The sequence below is a fragment of the Aricia agestis genome, chromosome 10, assembly GCF_905147365.1.
Source record: "Aricia agestis chromosome 10, ilAriAges1.1, whole genome shotgun sequence".
NCBI lineage: Eukaryota > Metazoa > Arthropoda > Insecta > Lepidoptera > Lycaenidae > Aricia > Aricia agestis.
Window position 1 is genome coordinate 9,119,012 of NC_056415.1, and position 24,313 is coordinate 9,143,324.

Here is a 24,313-nt window from a genome sequence, read left to right on the forward strand (position 1 = left end):
TAAAACGAGTAATATTTTTTTTATTTTCCGAGCTGCATATTTTAGTAAATTCTCAATGTATTATACTTAGTAATAGTCGGTAGGGATAACGTATAAAATAAAGCTCATTTTTGATCGAAATTATCTATACATCTATACATATCTATACATATAATTTTTTTATAAATAAAATTGGAGTGTCTGTTTGTAATATTGAAAGAACCGTTTTTTACTAGACGCATATGAATGTATATAGGGTACATACACCAAAACAACATTTTTTACAATTTTTATCTGTATGGCTGTCTGTCTGTCTGTCTGTCTGTCTGTTTGTTCCGGCTAATCTCTGAAATGGCTGGAGCGATTTTGACGGGACTTTTTTTGGCACATAGCTGATGTAGTAAGGCATAACTTAGGCTACTTTTTAACCGACTTCCGAAAAGGAGGAGGATATATTTCACTTTTTTGTATTGGTTCACGGACAACTCCGTCGTTTGTAGACCAATTTCCAAAATTCTTTTGTTGTTGTATGAGATGCAGTCTGAATTTGGTAACATGATCACAAAAGTGGTGATCTGATGATGCAATCCATGAGAAATCGACAGGACTCCTTAAAATTTATATGGAAACATAATATAGTGATTTTACGTTTTTAGGTTTGAAGGATTCTAAGCTTAAACTACCAATAAATAAGAATTTGCGCCGAAGTATACACCCTGGTTCCGAAGGTGCTGTACAGAACTTTTGAATCCTTTTAGATAAATGTTCGGCAATTTTGGCGTTGTTTCAATAACTAAAAGCATATTATTATGTCAATGTGTCAATGATACTAACCATCATCATCACTTTAATTATGCCATGAATCTTCACATATATTTAAAAAAACTCTTGCCTTTGATTATATTATTGTTCCACCGTTTGTTGACTAATTTTCAAAACTCTTTTGTTGTAGTAACTTATTGTTTGTAGAGGTACAATAACCCGAATTTGGTACAATGCTTACGAAAGTGGTGATCTGACACTGAAATTCGTGAGATATAGAGGGAACTCCTGGATATTTTTTGGGACACACAGACGCGTCAACTATTTCTGCATTCAATCTTCATAATTTTTTACTCCGTAGCAGCTAACTTTAGCGCAATTTCTATGTGCAATTTACCGCTTTTTTTGTAGATCTAGATTAAATGAACTAAAAAGTATTAAATGATTCATATTCTGTACTCAGTATTTCTGTTCTCAGTCTTCATTATTTTGATGTCGGTACCAAGTACCAGCTAACCTAATCGCCAGTTCTATGACAAAATATAACTGCAAATTATATGACTGGTACTGACTTCAAATTATGAAGATTGAGAACAGAAATACTAAGTACGTACAGAATATGAATTATTAATTAATACTTTTTAGTTCATTTAAGAAAATTACTATTGTCAAGACCTTGGAAGTCGGTTTCAATTTTTGTTTAAAAATAGTAATTTTACTCTTATTCGTTATCCTTACGATTTTCTATACAGTATTGGCGTTTTTATCTACAACTTTAGGTTCATGAAAAGTTATCAGATTAACTACATAACAAGATCCCATTTTTACTTTTTGGGTAAAGAAGGGGAAATTTTCTCTCTTTTTCATTTTCTTTTTTATCACATTTAGCTGACGCGGACGAAGTCGCGGGCAACAGCTAGTAATTTATTATAAAACAAAAAAATAACCAAGCGGGAGTTGGAATCCCGCATAAATGGTTCTGTATCATTTTTGATTGCGAGCAATAATAGACAAAAAATGGCGTTTTAAGTATAGACCATCATACTTATAACGCCATTTTTGTCTATTTTTGCTATATTAATTCCTTTAATATGTAATATTATCATATTTGTTTTTATTGTATTCGTTGTTATAGAGGCAACAGAAATATCTAATCTCTAACAATTTCAACTACCTATCCAGTTCTTGATTTCCTAACCTAACCCTATAAAGACACGAAGCTACAAATAATAAATAATTGAAGACATATTATTACTTCATGTCACGATCGCTCTCGTTGATGTCTTTTATAGGGGCGTTTAGCCTTCCTTCTCTTATGTTTTCTTCCTTTTCATCTATTTTACGTATTCTATAATTTGTTCATATTGTCTTGTAATAATTATCATTTATTTTGTGTTTCATCACAAATATACTTACACACGCACGCACGCACACACAACACAGCGCGGTAGTGATATTTAATAATTTTAGTAACTTTGTTTTTATTTTTAATTAAGATACTATACTGGTGATCTGCAGGACAGGCTCAGCCTAGTGCAGACATCAAAGAAATTCGGCACTAAGACGTCTGTAGTCTTAAAATAATATAATGTACCTGTATAAATATTTTGTAGCAGATGTATTGTTGTTTTCAATAAATAATAATAATTATTATTATTATTAAATAAGGCTTATGTGAGAATATCTAGTGAATATCTATTGCCATTATTGATATTGAGCAAAAAAGGCCAAAAAATCACGTTTAATGTATGGGAGCAACCCTTATATATTAATTTTATTTTGTTTTTAGTATTTGTTGTTAAAGCAACAACAGAAATACACAATCTGTGAATTTCTGAAGTCTAGCTGTAGCGGTTCTTGAGTTACAGCCTGGAGACAGACGGACAGACGGACAGATGGACAGACAGAAGTCGCGGTAATAGGGTCCCGTTTTTAACCTTTGGGTCGATCGCCAACAATTTTGATCCGCTAAGGCTCGATTTATATTCAACCGCGCAAACGAGCGGTTTACATACGAATCGAGCCTAAAGCTTGTTTATTTGAACCACATACTTTTCCGGGGTAAAAATAACCGCTTACTTATAACTTTCTTTATTCCATGTTTCATTAAAGTTGGTTCGGCTTAAACGTGAAGAAAGAAAGAGAGAGAAAAACAGACATAAAACCACAGTGTTGCATGCTGCATATTAATATGATGCCAAGGGCGTTCCCAGGATTTCAGCTAGGACAGCTCATACCTGTTTCGAGAAGATGCTCGGTCTGGTATTTTTTATTTAAATTGACTTTTATTAATTAGTTTGATAATGACAGGGGGCAGCTAAACCCCCTCCCCTGCCCCTACCTGGGTACGCCCATGTATGGAGGTGTGCCATCTTGTTCAATATCTGTGAACTAACATACTAGAGACATAATGAACATCGATAGATACACGATCATTATATTGACTCCTCTGAATAATAGTTTAAAGAATATTTTCCAGATGGCGCTACACACTAGTAAGTAGTAGGCAAAAAACTATTTATTTTGAACATAATCTAATTTATCAGGAAATGTATACGGATACAGAGTCCTGACAAAAGTAAAAAAGAAATACTGTGTAAAATAAACAATGTTAATGTAATAAGTAATAAGTAAGATTTATTGTATTATTAACAAAACGTAATGGAATATATTGTTTCCTAACACGAACTAATTTTTGTGAGCATTAAGGAAAAATAAAAGAAAAAGACTCAGTATGATGCAATTTTTAGACATTTCATTCATAATTTATTGCTTCACCTGTAACGGACTATCATGGCAATGGTGACCTTAAAATAACTTACGGATATTTTCTTAGTGCTTATAAATCTAAATATCTACATAATCATTTGGTGTCCAATGAAGCTCTGGAACTATAAATAACTAAGGCCCATACTAAATAATATAATACGGATTTAAACTTGTATCAAGGAAAAGACGTCTTAAATTTTATAAGATATTGTATACCGAAAAAAATCGGTAAGTACACAAAATCTTGGCAAAATATTTATTTATATAGTTAAGGCATCTTCATCGATATACTTATTTTTAACCTTTTTTTTTTTTATGAAATAAGGGGGCAAACGAGCAAACGGGTCACCTGATGGAAAGCAACTTCCGTGGCCCATGGACACTCGCAGCATCAGAAGAGCTGCAGGTGCGTTGCCGGCCTTTGAAGAGGGAATAGGGTAATAGGGGAGGGTAGGGATGGGAAGGGAAGGGAATAGGGGAGGGTAGGAAAGGGAATAGGGTAGGGGATTGGGCCTCCGGTAAACTCACTCACTCGGCGAAACACAGCGCAAGCGCTGTGTTTTCTGTGAGAACGTGGTATTTCTCCGGTCGAGCCGGCCCATTCGTGCCGAAGCATGGCTCTCCCACGTATAAAACTTCAGCACGTTTGACTTTTTTTTAATATAAAATGGATGATAGTTTTTTTTAACATTGAAACTCAAATGGAATGACGGCTAGATTGCGGTGCGGAGCGTTGTTGTACAACAACGCTCCATCGCTTTATAGTAATCTATACTTATTATAAAACAAAGTCGCCTTTTTTCCCTCATGTCCCTTTGTTCCCTTTAATCTTTAAAACTACGCAACGGATTTTGAAGATTCTTTCAGTGTTAGATAGCCCATTTATCGAGGAAGGATATAGGCTATATTTTATTTCGCCAAGACTAATAGGGGCGAAGATCATTATATCAGGTCTTAAATTTGTTGTTTGTAAACGACATTTATGTAGTTATTGCTGTTTATATCAATAATCTATCATGTATAAGTACTTACTAACTATTTGACCGAGCTTTGCTCGGTATTCGATAAAACACGAATAAAATACGATTTTCCAAAAATGATTCCTGGCTAGATCGATTTATCGCCCCCGAAACCCCCTATATACTAAATTTCATGAAAATCGTTGGAGCTGATTCCGAGATTCCAATTATAAATATATATATATACAAGAATTGCTCGTTTAAAGATATAAGATTACAGTGCCATAAAGTTGAAAAAGATTTTTGTATCTGCCAACTATTGTAATAATTATTGTTAATTACTTTTAGGAACTTAAATAATATACACTAAATGTAATTCTATAATTTTTATGTGATTAAAGATTTTTGAAAACAAAACAAAAATAGGCGCGAAGAAATAGCGGAAAATGTGGAAAAAACGGGGAAAATTATTTGAAAGGGCTAACTTGAACGCGCTAATCTCAGGAACTACTGGTCCGATTTGAAAAATTCTTACAGTGTTAGATAGCCCATTTATTGAGGAAGGCTATAGGCTATATTTTATCACGCTAAGACTAATAGGAGAATGTGGAAAAAACGGGGGAAATTATTTGAAAGGGTTTATCTCGCGAACTACTGGAGCAATTTTTATGTTATTTGGCACAGATAAGTAGACCACGTGAAGGATCATAGGCATTTTAATCATTTTTAATCATTTTTTCAGTGGCTATATATTTTATACCCGTGCGACGCCGGGGCGGGTTGCTAGTATTATTATATTATTATAATTATATGGGCACATACATGCGTTGCATCGCAGGTGCAATGTTTTGATGGAATAACGGCCAATGAAGTGGGAATGACGTGCTTTGCGGTCATAGTCTTGTTCGACGATTTATTTATCAAATTGCAATATTCCTAATTTTAAACAATTTTCTGTCTGTTTGATGCATGAGCCAAATACCACAGAGCAATGTGGCTTTGGTGAAACACGTTTAAATCCGTTAACTAACTAAGCTCCGAGGCATGGTATAGTATAAAATAATATAGTATAAATTTTCCTCAACACTAGTAACTTGTAAAACTAGATCTTTATCCCGTTTTCCTTGAAATTCTAAATTGTTTGCTGTCACTGAATAGAATATTTTGCATCCCTGGCCTTGCGTAAGGTAGGAAACAGGAATCTATAAAGTTATACAAAATTATGATGAATGTGCCCCGGCTATTCATAATAAAATTAATATACGTATTACTTTTCAACACTTGGACGGAAACTAGCCAAGCGATAATACTTTTGGAATCCGAGTCAAACAAAGTGATGTTAATATTATCCCCGCTGCTAAGGAATATCACTATAACTGAGCCCTATTAGAAAAAAGTAGAAGATTAAAGAAAACTCAATGTTTGAAAAAATATTATGTAATTTTGATTTTATTTTTTTATTGTTTTCTTATTTCTAGCTGTCCTATGTACTCTTAGGGATCTGCTATTATGTACTGGTCGTAGCAAGCTATAAAATTGTTTGTACAGATGATGTAAATACAAAACATAATATAAATTATTACGAACATAATTCCGATAACCACGGGAATTACAATTTCAGGTAAGAATTTCGCATTTTTCTATTGTTTATTGGGTAAATCAACTTTACAATAAAGTACAGTACAAATCATAGATTTAAGACAAGAAATGATCTTAAATCTATGATTACAATTATTAATTGTGATGGCCACACAATTAACCACAGATAAATCGTTTTATTATTTAATGCGTTCGTATTTTGAATATAAACAAAATTAGGACCATATACTTTTTTGCAGTTTTAAAAGTCCTGTTATAGAGAGAGAGGAAACTGGACATATTGTGATCGACTTCGGTCGAACTGACTAATACATACGTGTGACTGGCAAATACTCGTACATTGAAGATACGGGGGAAGGACGAAGACAGCTCAAAACATTTTACTACACGGCTGATAAAGATGGATACAGACTCGATGAGAACCGAAATGCTAGCTCGGATGAACCACCAAAACTGGTAAATACTGTATACCATATTGTGCTGTCCCCGTATTTATTGGGTTAAATGTAGCCTAGCATACGTAGTCTTGAATACATAATATCCGGCCGGCATCTCTACTGCGTACTATTGAGTTTGGGTACTGAAAAAGTAACATAAATTTTGCAGTATTTTTCATATTTTATATGACGAAAAGTAAAAGTCCAGATAGATATTATTCGAGTATAGGTAACCTAAAAGCCGACACCTAATTGCCGACACCGAATGGTTCTTCTCTCACGCCTGAGCTCATCAAGTAGCAAAACTGTGTAACATCATTATGATCGTAATATTTCTATTCGATTTTTAAGACCAAATAAAACTATAGGTACTATTTGACCTACGAATAATAAAAACTAAAAACTAAGGAAGAGTAACTGTGTCAAAAAATTTGTCCAAGAGTCTACAAAATATGACCCGAATACATGCATACTTTATGCATGTATTCGGTACACAATTTTGTGTGATTAAAGAAGTGACAATAATAATTAATGTCAACGGTCTTATTTCGTGAATTTGACTGTTAGTGTTTCGTTGCTATTGCAATATTCTAGTGTGCGAAAAGTCCAAATTCAAAACAGTTGAAGTATGGGAGTTCCGTTTCCTAAGTTTTTTATTATTCGTAGCATTTGACACATCATTTGGACTATATGATATTGGCATAAAAATCAAACGTTTATTCCTGGAGTACTCGTAAGAAATAGTAAAGAAGAATCAAGTGATCAAAACGTGTGGTAGTAAAATAGCAATCTTGCTCAAATGAATGCTTACATGGTTTTTAAGGAGAAATAATAGAGTATGGAGTATATTCTGTCAGGTAAGTTGTGAATAGCCTATCTCGTACTTATCAGCAAGTGGTGAAACAGGCACTTTTGTAACATTTCTATAATGGTACCATTGTTAAGCCAAAGTCTAAACTACCAATACGAGTAATATTATAATAATATATTATATTGTAATTTATATATTGTACTTATATACCCTTTGTATATACTCTAATTGTAATACCCTTTTTTTACATGGGGAAATGCTATCCCCGGCGGTTGGGGATCGCGGCTGGGGTATGTGGGACTCTCCGAGGAACTACCCACTAAAACCCAATGGTGCTCCACTCCCCGCCTAGGCACGGTCACGGGCACGATCAACCCACCGCTACTCTACCAGCGGTTGTCCGCGTCTCGCAGACTCATCAAAGCATGTAGACTTTTCTAGGTCGTCCTGTGGGGTGGCCTAGAAAAGCCCACACGTGTTGTATATTATATACCCTAGTAAAACAGCTAAGCTGATGATTTTCTTCTTTCAGGGATTAAGAGATAAAGATAACAATCTGGACTTAATAAGAACCTTAATTGGATAGGTTATTGAAGAAGGAAACACATTGCCATGGACAAATAAATACAATATAATATTGAACTTTATCAGTTGATACGATGATTTTACCCAGTTCTGATTTTTGTAATAGAACGTAGAACGTTTCCCTAAAAAGCTAACAGATGGCATTAAAAAGTCAGTTTCAAAAAAAGGTGACATTCATTGTTTTTCCCGGTCTTCATAAATTTAGATTTTAGAGTAACCTTTAATTCAGGGGTTCCCAAACTGTGCGCCGTGGAAAGGCAAGAGGCCGTGAGTCGATTCTCCATCATTATCTTTAACCACAATTCACAAATATTTTAAAATAAAATTATAATAAACAAAGCAGGCAGATGATAAAATATTTGTTTATTATTATTTACTTGCTTAACCTCAACTATTATCATTAAAGGTGTTTATTTAAAATATGTATGTTTTTGTAATAGCTAGGTAGCCTTCTCTACCGTCTAATTACCGTCAAATTTTCCTCTTTATAATATTAGTGTAGATGTTACGCTCAAAGACCGAAAACGTTCAGTGAGCGAAAAAATTGCTCAAAACGCGTTGTGGTCACAGTGAAACAGACACGACGCGAAATTCGCGTTGTTGCTCTAGTGAAAACGGCCATGACGCGTCGAAAGAAGTCTCAGTAATAGGGTCCCGTTTTTACCCTTTGGGTACGGATCCCTAAAAACGAATAGCATATCAGCCACGACACGATTTCGCGTTATGGTCTTTTTGTGATTACCAGAACACGTCGTGGCCGTTTTCATTAGAGCCACAAGTCACAACGCGAATTTCACATCGTGGCTGTTTCACTGTGACCACAACGCGTTGTGAGGTATTTTTCCGCTCACTGAGCGTTTTCGGCCTTTGAGCGTAACATAGATAAAGACTTCAATATCTTTTAACGCCTTCAAAAGGAAGATTTGACTTCTATTTTAATATTTACGTGCAGACTTCTGAGAAGCTTAAACGTCTAATCATTTTTTTCTTACAAGTCAATATTTTGTCTAGCTGACAAAATATTGACTTGTAAGTGCGCCGCAGGCTGAAAAAGATTGGGAACCCCAGCTTTAATTTATGTGTTTCAACCTTATTTACATTCATTTACATTAATATGAAATAATTATTAAAGGGGTTCTTCCATACAAAATCAATTGGCCGATTATTTTTATACATTTCGATCTTTTACAGAACTCTTTATACGTTACCCATTTCGCTGAGTGCGTAACATAAAAAAGCCTAGTTACATGTTTTTCTGCCCGTACGATTTATTAACGAATTTATCAGAATGTTATATTAGTATAGCCGCTTAATTAATATATTTTAATGATATTGTTAAATTATGTATAATAATAATTAACATAATATGATACTAGCTGCGCCCCGCGGTGTTATCCGCGGAATGAAAATAAATTGTGAATAAACTGTCATTGTACAGGAAACGAAGATTCACACCAAATAAGTTTTGTACATCTCCAGTAAAATCCATACTGTCCATACTAATATTATAAACTGGCGGTCCCGAAGGACGTTGTCCCGTCATATCTATGAAGTTTAAACAGTCAAAAGTATTATGTAGTTTATAATACCTATAAATTATATTGGTATACAGGTTGCAATTAAATTAAACCCTCCGGCTCCACTTAAAATCGTTGCAGAAGTGACGTGTGACGTTCTGCAACGATTTTAAATGAGATAAAATATGTTATTGTAAAAAAATTAACACCCTATTTTTTTGGTTAAATGGACAGCTCTCCTAATCTTCATCAGCATCATCAGCTCACCACCGCTTTGATGACGCCCACTATCGTAATATTTTAATTTCGCAATAATTTAAAAACCAAACGTCCAATTTTAATCATTCAAAGACTAAGTATTATCCACACAAACTTTACTTAGTGATAAAATAATTTCTTTTGATAAGGATTAATAGCATGAGTAAAATAAACGCGTTTAAAAGTATGTAGTAGTAAAAAAATGGTTATTACGCCTTACTCAACATAGATAGGTATAGTGTGTTGCGGACTTTTCTGTAGATATTTATAAGATCTACAATTGCTTTGAACATGGTTCTATCTTTTATAGTTTAGGCAGCGTATGCAAAATAAGTAATTTTTCTGTTTGATTTTAAGCACCCTGCGTCAGAAAAACCCAAATAACTTACGGAACACTATTTTTTCCAAAATAAAATTCAGCCTTTGTTCAGCAAAAATAATGTAGGATTCCAATGGTAAAAGAATTTTTCAAATGGGTCCAGTAGTTTCGGAGCCTATTCAATTCAAATAAACAAATAAAAAAAAATCAAATTTTCCTCTTTATAATATTAGTGTAGCTGTTACGCTCAAAGACCGAAAACGTTCAGTGAGCGAAAAAATTGTTCAAAACGCGTTGTGGTCACAGTGAAACAGCCACGACGCGAAATTCGCGTTGTTGCTCTAGTGAAAACGGCCACGACGCGTCGAACGAAGTCTCAGTAATAGGGTCCCGTTTTTACCCTTTGGGTACGGAACCCTAAAAACGAATAGCATATCAGCCACGACACGAATTTCGCGTTATGGTCTTTTTGTGATTACCTACCAGAACACGTCGTGGCCGTAAATATATTTCATTAGAGCCACAAGTCACAACGCGAATTTCACATCGTGGCTGTTTCACTGTGATCACAACGCTTTGTGAGGTATTTTTCCGCTCACTGAGCGTTTTCGGTCTTTGAGCGTAACATAGATAAAGACTTCAATATCTTTTAACGCCTTCAAAAGGAAGATTTGACTTCTATTTTAATATTTACGTGCAGACTTCTGAGAAGCTTAAACGTCTAATCATTTTTTTCTTACAAGTCAATATTTTGTCTAGCTGACAAAATATTGACTTGTAAGTGCGCCGCAGGCTGAAAAAGATTGGGAACCCCAGCTTTAATTTATGTGTTTCAACCTTATTTACATTCATTTACATTAATATGAAATAATTATTAAAGGGGTTCTTCCATACAAAATCAATTGGCCGATTATTTTTATACATTTCGATCTTTTACAGAACTCTTTATACGTTACCCATTTTGCTGAGTGCGTAACATAAAAAAGCCTAGTTACATGTTTTTCTGCCCGTACGATTTATTAACGAATTTATCAGAATGTTATATTAGTGTAGCCGCTTAATTAATATATTTTAATGATATTGTTAAATTATGTATAATAATAATTAACATAATATGATACTAGCTGCGCCCCGCGGTGTTATCCGCGGAATGAAAATAAATTGTGAATAAACTGTCATTGTACAGGAAACGAAGATTCACACCAAATAAGTTTTGTACATCTCCAGTAAAATCCATACTGTCCATACTAATATTATAAACTGGCGGTCCCGAAGGACGTTGTCCCGTCATATCTATGAAGTTTAAACAGTCAAAAGTATTATGTAGTTTATAATACCTATAAATTATATTGGTATACAGGTTGCAATTAAATTAAACCCTCCGGCTCCACTTAAAATCATTGCAGAAGTGACGTGTGACGTTCTGCAACGATTTTAAATGAGATAAAATATGTTATTGTAAAAAAATTAACACCCTATTTTTTTGGTTAAATGGACAGCTCTCCTAATCTTCATCAGCATCATCAGCTCACCACCGCTTTGATGACGCCCACTATCGTAATATTTTAATTTCGCAATAATTTAAAAACCAAACGTCCAATTTTAATCATTCAAAGACTAAGTATTATCCACACAAACTTTACTTAGTGATAAAATAATTTCTTTTGATAAGGATTAATAGCATGAGTAAAATAAACGCGTTTAAAAGTATGTAGTAGTAAAAAAATGGTTATTACGCCTTACTCAACATAGATAGGTATAGTGTGTTGCGGACTTTTCTGTAGATATTTATAAGATCTACAATTGCTTTGAACATGGTTCTATCTTTTATAGTTTAGGCAGCGTATGCAAAATAAGTAATTTTTCTGTTTGATTTTAAGCACCCTGCGTCAGAAAAACCCAAATAACTTACGGAACACTATTTTTTCCAAAATAAAATTCAGCCTTTGTTCAGCAAAAATAATGTAGGATTCCAATGGTAAAAGAATTTTTCAAATGGGTCCAGTAGTTTCGGAGCCTATTCAATTCAAATAAACAAATAAAAAAAAATCAAATTTTCCTCTTTATAATATTAGTGTAGCTGTTACGCTCAAAGACCGAAAACGTTCAGTGAGCGAAAAAATTGCTCAAAACGCGTTGTGGTCACAGTGAAACAGCCACGACGCGAAATTCGCGTTGTTGCTCTAGTGAAAACGGCCACGACGCGTCGAATGAAGTCTCAGTAATAGGGTCCCGTTTTTACCCTTTGGGTACGGAACCCTAAAAACGAATAGCATATCAGCCACGACACGAATTTCGCGTTATGGTCTTTTTGTGATTACCAGAACACGTCGTGGCCGTAAATATATTTCATTAGAGCCACAAGTCACAACGCGAATTTCACATCGTGGCTGTTTCACTGTGATCACAACGCTTTGTGAGGTATTTTTCCGCTCACTGAGCGTTTTCGGTCTTTGAGCGTAACATAGATAAAGACTTCAATATCTTTTAACGCCTTCAAAAGGAAGATTTGACTTCTATTTTAATATTTACGTGCAGACTTCTGAGAAGCTTAAACGTCTAATCATTTTTTTCTTACAAGTCAATATTTTGTCTAGCTGACAAAATATTGACTTGTAAGTGCGCCGCAGGCTGAAAAAGATTGGGAACCCCAGCTTTAATTTATGTGTTTCAACCTTATTTACATTCATTTACATTAATATGAAATAATTATTAAAGGGGTTCTTCCATACAAAATCAATTGGCCGATTATTTTTATACATTTCGATCTTTTACAGAACTCTTTATACGTTACCCATTTCGCTGAGTGCGTAACATAAAAAAGCCTAGTTACATGTTTTTCTGCCCGTACGATTTATTAACGAATTTATCAGAATGTTATATTAGTATAGCCGCTTAATTAATATATTTTAATGATATTGTTAAATTATGTATAATAATAATTAACATAATATGATACTAGCTGCGCCCCGCGGTGTTATCCGCGGAATGAAAATAAATTGTGAATAAACTGTCATTGTACAGGAAACGAAGATTCACACCAAATAAGTTTTGTACATCTCCAGTAAAATCCATACTGTCCATACTAATATTATAAACTGGCGGTCCCGAAGGACGTTGTCCCGTCATATCTATGAAGTTTAAACAGTCAAAAGTATTATGTAGTTTATAATACCTATAAATTATATTGGTATACAGGTTGCAATTAAATTAAACCCTCCGGCTCCACTTAAAATCGTTGCAGAAGTGACGTGTGACGTTCTGCAACGATTTTAAATGAGATAAAATATGTTATTGTAAAAAAATTAACACCCTATTTTTTTGGTTAAATGGACAGCTCTCCTAATCTTCATCAGCATCATCAGCTCACCACCGCTTTGATGACGCCCACTATCGTAATATTTTAATTTCGCAATAATTTAAAAACCAAACGTCCAATTTTAATCATTCAAAGACTAAGTATTATCCACACAAACATTACTTAGTGATAAAATAATTTCTTTTGATAAGGATTAATAGCATGAGTAAAATAAACGCGTTTAAAAGTATGTAGTAGTAAAAAAATGGTTATTACGCCTTACTCAACATAGATAGGTATAGTGTGTTGCGGACTTTTCTGTAGATATTTATAAGATCTACAATTGCTTTGAACATGGTTCTATCTTTTATAGTTTAGGCAGCGTATGCAAAATAAGTAACTTTTCTGTTTGATTTTAAGCACCCTGCGTCAGAAAAACCCAAATAACTTACGGAACACTATTTTTTCCAAAATAAAATTCAGCCTTTGTTCAGCAAAAATAATGTAGGATTCCAATGGTAAAAGAATTTTTCAAATGGGTCCAGTAGTTTCGGAGCCTATTCAATTCAAATAAACAAATAAAAAAAAATCAAATTTTCCTCTTTATAATATTAGTGTAGCTGTTACGCTCAAAGACCGAAAACGTTCAGTGAGCGAAAAAATTGTTCAAAACGCGTTGTGGTCACAGTGAAACAGCCACGACGCGAAATTCGCGTTGTTGCTCTAGTGAAAACGGTCACGACGCGTCGAACGAAGTCTCAGTAATAGGGTCCCGTTTTTACCCTTTGGGTACGGAACCCTAAAAACGAATAGCATATCAGCCACGACACGAATTTCGCGTTATGGTCTTTTTGTGATTACCAGAACACGTCGTGGCCGTAAATATATTTCATTAGAGCCACAAGTCACAACGCGAATTTCACATCGTGGCTGTTTCACTGTGATCACAACGCTTTGTGAGGTATTTTTCCGCTCACTGAGCGTTTTCGGTCTTTGAGCGTAACATAGATAAAGACTTCAATATCTTTTAACGCCTTCAAAAGGAAGATTTGACTTCTATTTTAATATTTACGTGCAGACTTCTGAGAAGCTTAAACGTCTAATCATTTTTTTCTTTGTATAAATCAAGGCCCAACATTAAATACTTTTGTGATAGTAAAAAATTATCCACACAAAACTATGTATTTAAATAAATATCCGTAATAATTTTTTAAGTTTGTTCGCTTAGTGTTTCCAAGATAAAACGTGTTTTGCAATAAATAATTATTTATTAAAGTGAATACTACATAGTTAAGGCCTGGATTGTTTCTACATAAGAACACAGTAAGTCTTGAAAATATATTTTTATTAATATTTATTTCCCTACTCTATAGTACTTATATTCTTTATTATGTTATCTTGTGCCAGTGAAGTTTAAAGTTTCCTCTAGATTTATAGAATTTCTTTATTTAATTTACAGATGCTTTCAGTATATTTGGGAATAAGTTTTATGGCTACAAGTTTTGTACTCGCTCCCGTAGACACAGCGCCAGTACAACAGGATGAAAGAGAAAGCGATATTTTATATTATGAAAATATAAGCGACGGAAAAGGAAATTATGGATTCAGGTACGGCTTATTACGATATATTATTTTTTATTATAAATATAAGACAGGAAGCCTCAAGTTTGCATTGTGTTTAAAAATTTCACGCTTATGTTCAGATAACAAAAAGCTACAACATTGTATTAGCAAGTTGCTTTGTATATAGTCAGGGAGCCCTAGAACATTTTTTTTTATTACTAACAAGCAAATTTTTTGTGAGTAGCTTAGCTTTTGATAAGACAAACAACTTTTTTATCTGCGAAAAGTCTTGAAAGTGGTAGCTAACAGAGATAGAAAGGATTTCATACTTTGACTTGATGGTCCTAAAATATGGATTGTTCTATTTGTAGGACAATGCTACTCTTAAATTATATAACTATTAACCTACCAATATACAAAAAATCAGCTGGTTAGGGTTCCGTTTTGTTGATTACAGAACCCCGAAATGGAAGGCCGCTCTATTAGTCAAAACAACAACTGTCAAAGACAATAAAAGAATCTGTTTTGACTTTTGAGTGTTTCTGCCACATCCTTGCATATTATTTATTATTTTTCATAGTGATGAATAATTATTTATTTTCATTTTGTCAAAAATTCAGCCCTCCGATTTTCCTTGACATTGCAATTATACACTAACTTGTATCAAAATTACCAAACCGAAATAAGTAAATAAAAGTTTGTATTATGACTCATGTTTTCAGCTTTGACATATATTATTTATTAACCTGATAAATTAAAAATAACTATTGTAGCGTAACAAATTAATGTATGCGATCAGTGATATTTTAAGTTGGTCGCATTATCTACTACATGACACATTGCAGCAAACCTGTCGTATTAAACTTGTACATTGCAATTTCGTTGCCTTATAACAAGAACGAACGAATTGATTGTTGTTCACTCGTTGTTCACTTAACATTGCATTTACTAATCCACTGTTAAATAATTACTGTGGGACATAAGTATTTTGACAGTCTGTTTAATTTTCTAAGGTCCTTTAAGGAATGCCTTGTTAGGATTTAACAAACAGAGATTGGTGAAATTGGGTCATAGTTGAAATTGGGCCTTAGACGCATAATCTTAACGGACGGATTCTAATTTCAGTTTTGGGACGGCCGATAACACAAGGAGAGAGGAGACGGGGCAGATCGTGAACGCCGGTCAGCCGGACGAGCACATCGAGGTCAACGGGTCCTACTCGTACTTCCGACCGGACGGAGAGGAGGAGATCGTCTACTACGTCGCCGACAAAGATGGCTTCCGGACTGTCCCCAAACCGGAACGGCCTCTCACAGCGGTGATTGATTTTAATCCCTACTATAATACTATAAACGGTCCAAGGTCCAAGGTTAAAAGGTCCAAGGCATGATGGACTTACAGTAGATTAAGAGAAAATGTAATCTTGGTACGTAACAAAATTATGTAAAAGAGATAAACAAAGGATATGGGCGATAGGCCCCTAGTCGACCCTAGTTATTGCAAAAAATACTATAAACGGCATAGAGTATGACGAAACATTAGTTTGGAAATAATCTAAGGAATGGGAATGGACATAGGACAGTTTACAACCTTTACATTTTGGGAAAAATGGACGCTTTCCACGTACATGAGAATTTAAGCACGTCATAATATAATATTGAAAACAATAAAACGTTAAATTTTAAACATCACTCACAGATAACTCGCACTTTGCTAATTTTGCCAAGTCATTTTAGTCGGACATAAAACGTAATATGGGGATTTTTTTAAAAGATCTACTTAAAATTAAACTTTATTGACTACCGAATAAGGTTATCGCACAGGTTTTTCTGTTATTTTAATAAAATTGACGAACCTGAATTTTGTTGCACCACATAGTGCTGCACTTCATAGAGTCATTAAAATTAAGGCTCGTCTCTATAATAGAATAATAATTATATTATGAGACTGAAAAGTATACGAAACACGCACACACTTTGGCACTTTTAAAATAATCTATACTTAATATTATAAAGCGGAAGAGTTTGTTTGAACGCGCTAATCTCAGGAACTACTGGTCCGATTTGAAAAATTATTTCAGTGTTAGATAGCCCATTTATCGAGGAAGGCTATAGGCTATATTTTATCACGCTATGACTAGGAGCGAAGAAATAGAGGAAAATGTGGAAAAACGGGGGCAATTATTTGAAAGGGCTTATCTCACGAACTACTGGAGCAATTTTTCTGTTATTTGGCACAGATAAGAAGTAGACCACATGAAGGATCATAGGCTTTTTTTGTGGACTACTTTGTCGGTGAAATATCTAATTTACGCGGGCGAAGCCGCGCGGAACATCTAGTTACTGCATATTTTTTAACAAAGACGCGGTCACTGTCATCAAACTTTGTTTCAATAACTATTATTGTACATTTAAAATTCTTCCACTACCAATTTTGATTTCTGACCTAACATTAATGAACTAAGATTCTCATAATGCATGCATGTAAAAATTATTTTATTATCACATAATATTATGGAGTATAAGAAACAATTACTAGAAAATATTATGTTATTTTCAATCAGTAGGATTTTCTTTAAATATATTGATTGCTAATAAAATAATTATTTTTTACAGGTCCTGGCTGGCATACCCACTGCCGTTCTCGCATCTTTAGCAGGGTAGACAATAGATGAAAATAGAAGTTCTTAAAGTCATAACTAAGATCATCTCAAGAACTCTTTAACCTAGAGTCTTGTAGAAAAAACTTGAGAGGTGTCAAGGGACACTCGAATGGAACGAAGTTATTTCTTATGTTCAAAAAACCTAATAAATATAGACTCAAAAAAAATATTTAAAAAAAGCCATCTATTGATACCCAGGAATACTAACAACGCGTCGCTGTTCATTCTTAAAAAAACGCCATCTAGTTGACGCACAAGAATACTATCAACGCCCTCTGCCTCTACCATGAAGGAACTAATAAAAAAGGGTCGAGGTCAAATATCGTTCTGTCTAGCCTCCTTTACTCCGAACGTGCGATAAGGAACTTCGTTCCAAAAACGTTAATATCCAAAATATTGTGTTAAGATGCTCCCTCACCGGGAGCATTCGCGTGAAATGTAACATTACAGAGTCTAGCATAAGGGCTGGTTTACACGTATTAAGTAGATAAGTAGTAACTAAATTCTAATTGTCATCTAGTTTAGTACCTACTTACTAAATTTTAACTTGCTACTTACTACTAAATTTTGTGTTTACATGCAATTGACAACTTAAATTTAAGTTCAAACTTAGTTAACTACTTATCAACTTAATACGTGTAATCCAGCCATTACATATGTGAAGAAGGAGAACCGAGCATTACAATGCGCACCTTGTAATGATAAATACTTTTATTTTGATAAAACTTGTAATCTATAATTTGACATTACACGAGAATGCTTTTCGGTCAGGGAGGTAGTAGATAGTATCTGTGTATTGTGTAAGTCAGTGTTATATTAAGGCATGTATTTAAATCAATATCTGTATATTGCCTTTTCTCGATCAAAATATTTGAAAGTTTCACCAAAAATACTGACTTGCACACTTATTATGCACCCCAAATAATGCGAATTCAGCATACTATTTAAAGTTATTTGCGAAACTGTTTTACTGAACGAATAACTATTATTAAAATAGTATATCTAACAATTCCTTAGTTCAACAAACATACTACAACTTTTTAAAGGAAAACCATCACCTAAATTACTTTTAGGAACATCATTTATTCTAAATAAAACCCAATTTAATCTGTTATGTTCATATAATTAAGAACACATAAAAATCATCAAGTGCTAACTTAACATGGTCTAAACTTTGGCACAGTGAATGGTAACTCAGTTTATAAACAATACTAATAAACAAAGGGTTCCTTACCGATATATTGCAAAATAATTAAGCCTCCGGCTTAGGAATTGCACTCTAGGGGTTGACAAGCTACTAAAAAAAAAGAAAAAAACAACTGGCTTCAACTATGAGTCGACGGAGCCCCGCTACGCAGAGCTCCTACTTCTGGGTGGTTCACAAAAAATAACCACGATGGCTAAGGCGGGAGCTACGCTGCGCTACGATGCGCTACGCTCCCGCCTTAGCCATCTAACCTAACCCAATCAAGTCGTATTGGGCCAACATTGCTATTATTTAAGAATCATTAATAAATTTATCAACCCATACAATTACTATACAGTAGTGAATTTTGATAATTTTTCTTAATTTTTATCAAGAAACCTTGAATTATATAGTTTTGGAATGATAAAATCTTTCACCATATCTCATCATTATTACCAAAAATCTTTGTCGCTAACAAAGAAATAGATCAAGATATATCTGTGGTCGCTAAAGAGTAAAGAGCGAGCGCAAAGGAGTGAGTGCGGCGTTAGATGAGGAGGCCCCAACATGTTTTTCTGTAAAACAGAGAAAAAGAAAATAAAGTTAGGTTAAAAATATTTTAGTTGCACGATTTGTCAATTTGTAGACTTGTTTTGATAATAGAAATTGATTTTATTGTGGTGCACCTTTCGATATCGTTTTTAGAAATTCCGTTGTAAGATTGTCCAATTTAGAGTGCAAGTTAGTATTTTTGATAAACAATTTAAATTTTAGTTTTACAAATAATATATCCGATGTATGAACCATATTTTTGGTGTGAATTCGGTTATGAAGGTCGTCTCGTTTTGTATGATGTTTAAGTTTTTTTTGAAGGACATGTTCAGTTAATCAATAGTTTTTTTTGATCAGCATTAGTTTTTCTGGTATGCATTCAGGTAATTAGCGGAGTTAAGGTAGTGTGCTGAAAAATTATTCTGATGTTCATTTAATAATATCCCTTATATTAATTGTGATGCTTTAAGTCTTTATACACAATGTTATTTTCTAAAGTTATATTAGTTACACTTGTGAATATATTATTATGTGATTGCACTGTATAATATTATGCAATATGAAATTCTTTCCTTTCATTTCCCATGACAAATTTTACAAAACATTCTCGAATTGTTTTGAAGCCTATTTATTAAAATCAGAGATACTGGTATGTTTAAAAATTATATTATAATGATACAATATATTCTTATTTAAAGAATAAAGATCGGAACGTTGTTTTTATTGGAGTCGCAAATTCCCAAAAACTTCAAAATGTATTCAAGAAGAATACGGACGAACAATGGGTCCTTAATTGGTTTTAGCTTTCTCCAAACATGATTTAACTATATTTTATAAGTCCACCTCATCCTTGATGGTCAGGGCTCTATTAGCACTGCTTTCGGCCTCAAAAGTTAAGTTAAAGTTTTAATAATATTGTTACGGTACATGGTATACGGACACGTGGTGCTTACCGAGGGAGCACAGGCAACATAAATCCCCTACTCAATACTAGATGGCATGAGGTGCGCAAGTACATACTCGAACCTTCTAGAAAGGTCCAATTTTTGTTTACGTGTTTACCGTTTATTTGTTTGCGTGTTTACGTGTTTTAATTTAGACCTTATGACTGAGTCCATAAGGTCTAAATTAAATTCAACTTACCGCACTTATCGTAAGGACGGCAGTTTTATTGTGGTACATGCTCGAGCCTCCTAGAAAGTTCCCACGGTTGTTTACTTGTTTACGTGAATCGGGAACTTTCTGGAATTCGTCTCGCCATATAAAAAGCCGCAGGTAGGCCCGGCGAGTCGGTTCGATCTGAGCGATCTTCGAGGTGATTTCGGAGTGACATCAAGTGATCAATAGTGAGTGAACCAGTGAAACCTGCGACTTGGCTACGACCTAGGACAGTGATAGTGCTTAGTGATTGGACCTAGTGATTAGTGTTTGGACTTAGTGCTAAGTGTTGTGACCTTGTGTGACCTAGACATAGTGAATAAAGTCTTCAAGAGAGTCACCAGGTCTTTCTCTCCAAATCCTTCGAACCCTAGCACGTAACAACTGGTGTCAGAAGTGCGATTTGGAGATGCCATTGACTCCGAGAGAGGACTTCAAGGGGAGCGTCAGGACAAGGGCGCAGCGAGCTGCTGCCGTTGACTCCGAGAGGGGAGTTGCGGAGGCCACACCCACTGGGGACCAAGCTCCGACCACTGAGGGACAGGTCCCACTCACCTGGCTGGCTCCGCCCACTGACCACGCCCACCAGGCTCCGCCCACTTTGGGTGAAGCCGCGCCCACTGGCTCCGCCCACCGGGAGACGCCCACTGGTCACGCCCCTCAGGCTCCGCCCACTTTGGGAGTGGCCGCGCCCACTGGCTCCGCCCACCTGGCCACACCCACTGGCTCCGCCCACCAGGCCCCGCCCACTCAGGCCACGCCCACTGGCCCCGCCCACTGGGCCCCGCCCACTGGGCCCCGCCTGCTCAGGCCCCGTCGACTAGCTCCATCTATCCTGCTACGCCCGTAGTTTCGACGGCCCCTCAAATGGCTCTTCAATTGGAAAGCATAATTGAATTAATTCAGGCTTTGCAGGAGTCTCAAAAAGCTGAAGTCAGGCGTTGAAAGATTCTCAAAGGGCAATGATGGAGGCACAAGACCGCAAGCTTGGCGCTTTGATGGAGTCACAAGAATGCAAGCTCGGTGCTTTGCAAGAATTTCAGAAGGCTGAAATCAGAGCGATTCGAGAATCACAAGAGCAGCAAAAAGACCTCCAAGAAAAAGCACTTGGAGCTATAAAGGACGTTAGTGACACGGTGACTAAGCTTCGTAAAGATGTCGACGTAATGGACGAACGCGTTCCCGGGTTAGGAGTGGATGTGGAAAATGTAAAAACCGGCCTCACTGAACTTCAGAAGAAAGTAGTGCGCCTGGAAACCACAGGAGTCGCGGCGTCTAGTGGAGCTTCCGTAGTGGTACAAGGACCAAGAGTTAAAGTGCCACCATACGACGGTACTACTTCTTGGAACGCTTATCGTCAGCAATTCCAGACGGTTGCTTCTGCCAACGGATGGACTGACGAACAATGCCTGACCGCTCTCACTGTCGCGCTCAGAGGGCAAGCCTTGTCAGTCCTGGAAGCACATACAGGAAATGGGTTCAAAGACCTGATGGAGGCCCTTGAATCCAGATACGGGGAGCGACACCTGGAGCACGTGTTCCGTGCTCAACTTCGTGACAGAGTCCAACGCTCAGGAGAGGGACTGCAACAATGGGCGTTGGAAATTGAAAAACTGGTCAAGAAGGCACACCCAGGAGCCGATTCCAAGATGGTTGACGGTTGTTATCGGGGCTTCCTCTGCTTCGCAAGGAGGCACAAGAGGAGAATTAACTGTCGGCTTCTTACTGCCTCCGGTCAGCCAATACCGGTCCTGGGAGAAATGTCAGTTACAATTAATGTAAGGGGGTCCTCATACCCTCATGACGTTATCGTGGCTGAGATTATGGATGATTGCATCTTGGGTTTGGACTACATGAAGAAGCATAATTGCAGAATTAATGTCGCTGACGGAGTTTTTAAGTGTGGTGAAGAAGAAATTTTTATCCTTGGAGGCGCCTGCGGGAAAGTCGCATGTGTAAAGGAAGTCATTACATCTGGGCGAGCAGAAGCTCGGGTACTGGTGAAACTACCGTCAGCAGGAAAGAAAAAGTCAAACAGATGCGTGTTGATCGAGGACACACCTACTAAGACTTCAGCGCAAAAACTGATGACGGCAAGAACCCTTGTTAGTGGAAGCAGTAACGCTGTGGTCAGGGTTTTGAATCTTGGTGATCGCGAGATCTGCCTAAACAAAGGTGACGTCATTGGAAAGTGCGAGGAAGTTGTCTGGATGAGAAAGTGTAGTTCGATGACAGGCGCAGACTCAGCAAATAGCAGCAACTACGGATTAGTGACTGAGCTACTCGATGACTGCAAGAGTAATCTGACTTATTCGCAGAGCATAAAAGCTAAGAAGTTTTTACAAGGCCACGCGAATATCTTCTCCAGTCAGGAAGGGGACCTTGGAAGAACGTCGATGGTTCAGCACAGGATAGATACCGGAAACGAGAACCCAATTCGTCAACGAGCAAGACGGATACCTATTGCAAAAGAGAAAGAAGTTGAAGGCCTTTTGGAGGACATGAGAAGGCATAAGATTATTGAACCGTCTGCAAGTCCATGGTGCTCACCTGTTGTATTAGTAAAGAAGAAAGATGGCAGCACAAGATTTTGTGTGGACTACAGACGTCTCAATGATGTCACCAAGAAGGACAGTTATCCATTACCTCGAATCGACGACACTCTGGATACCTTGAGTGGCATGAAATGGTTCTCGACCCTGGACCTAAAATCTGGATACTGGCAGGTGGAAATTCATCCAAAAGACAAAGAGAAGACAGCTTTCTCCACCGGTAAAGGTTTATGGCAGTTTTACGTCATGCCCTTTGGATTGTGCAACGCACCTGTCACATTTGAGCGACTCATGGAGTGTGTACTGGCAGGCTTAGTTGGAGAGGCTTGCTTAGTCTACTTGGACGACGTCATCATTGTTGGCCGCGACTTCGAGGACCATTTGCGAAACTTAGAACGAGTTTTCGCCAAAATAGAGGGGGCCAAGTTAAAGTTGAATCCGAAAAAGTGTCGGTTATTCAGGAGTAAGGTCAATTATATCGGACATGTTATCACCAGTGATGGAATCCAGACGGACCCGGAGAAACTGGAAGCAGTTCAAAATTGGCCAACCCCTAAAAACAAAACCGAAGTACGGGCATTTCTCGGCCTATGCTCCTACTACAGGCGTTTTGTTAAGGGATTCTCAGACATAGCCAAGCCGTTATATCGGCTGACAGAGGATAAACGACAGTTTATTTGGGACGAGACTTCTGAAGATTCTTTTCAGAAACTGAAGAAACATCTCTGTGAAACACCAATCCTGGGGTACCCACAACCTGAAGGTCAGTTTATAGTCGACACGGATGCAAGTAACACAGCCATTGGAGGGGTGTTATCTCAAAAACAGGGCGAAAGAGAAGTTGTAATTGCATATTTCAGCAAATCTTTATCTAAGCCAGAGAGAAACTACTGTGTGACAAGAAGAGAACTCTTGGCTGTCGTAAAGACGCTACAACATTTCAGCAAGTATCTCATTGGCAGACAGTTTTTACTGCGAACTGATCACGCAGCGTTGAAGTGGCTACTACAGTTCAAGAATCCAGAAGGTCAAGTAGCACGATGGATTGAACAACTCCAGGAGTACGACTTCAATACCGAACACCGCAGCGGAAAGTCGCATGGGAATGCCGATGCACTCTCACGAAGGCCGTGTTCAGAAGACTGCAAACATTGTGTTAAGCAGGAATCTAATGAAGTAACATTAAAGTTAACGAAAACAAGTCCTTTGGGTCCATGGGAGAATGATGCTATGAGAGAGGCTCAAGAAAGAGATGACGACCTTCGACACATCATCACATGGAAGAAACGGGGTGACGTAAAGCCAATCTGGAGTGAAGTTACACCCACTGGCGCTGTCACTAAGGCG

General features: G+C 36.4%; 1 protein-coding gene across 1 annotated transcript; it reads left to right on the forward strand.

Moving 5' to 3' along the window:
* Positions 1-14,594: 14,594 nt before the first annotated feature.
* Positions 14,595-17,596, forward strand: LOC121731056 (endocuticle structural glycoprotein SgAbd-5-like). Its single transcript, XM_042120374.1, has 4 exons — positions 14,595-14,616; positions 14,753-14,901; positions 15,982-16,174; positions 17,472-17,596. The coding sequence occupies exons 2-4, from the start codon at positions 14,753-14,755 to the stop codon at positions 17,517-17,519; spliced, it is 390 nt and encodes a 129-aa protein (XP_041976308.1). The 5' UTR covers positions 14,595-14,616; the 3' UTR covers positions 17,520-17,596.
* Positions 17,597-24,313: the final 6,717 nt, after the last annotated feature.

Bases quoted from the DNA above. Each gene is read 5' to 3' on its own strand.
- LOC121731056 (XM_042120374.1), top strand. From the start codon at position 14,753: ATGCTTTCAGTATATTTGGGAATAAGTTTTATGGCTACAAGTTTTGTA. The intron at 14,902-15,981 runs GTACGGCTTATT...TTCTAATTTCAG, and splicing joins AAAGGAAATTATGGATTCAG to TTTTGGGACGGCCGATAACA. The intron at 16,175-17,471 runs GTGATTGATTTT...TATTTTTTACAG, and splicing joins CGGAACGGCCTCTCACAGCG to GTCCTGGCTGGCATACCCAC.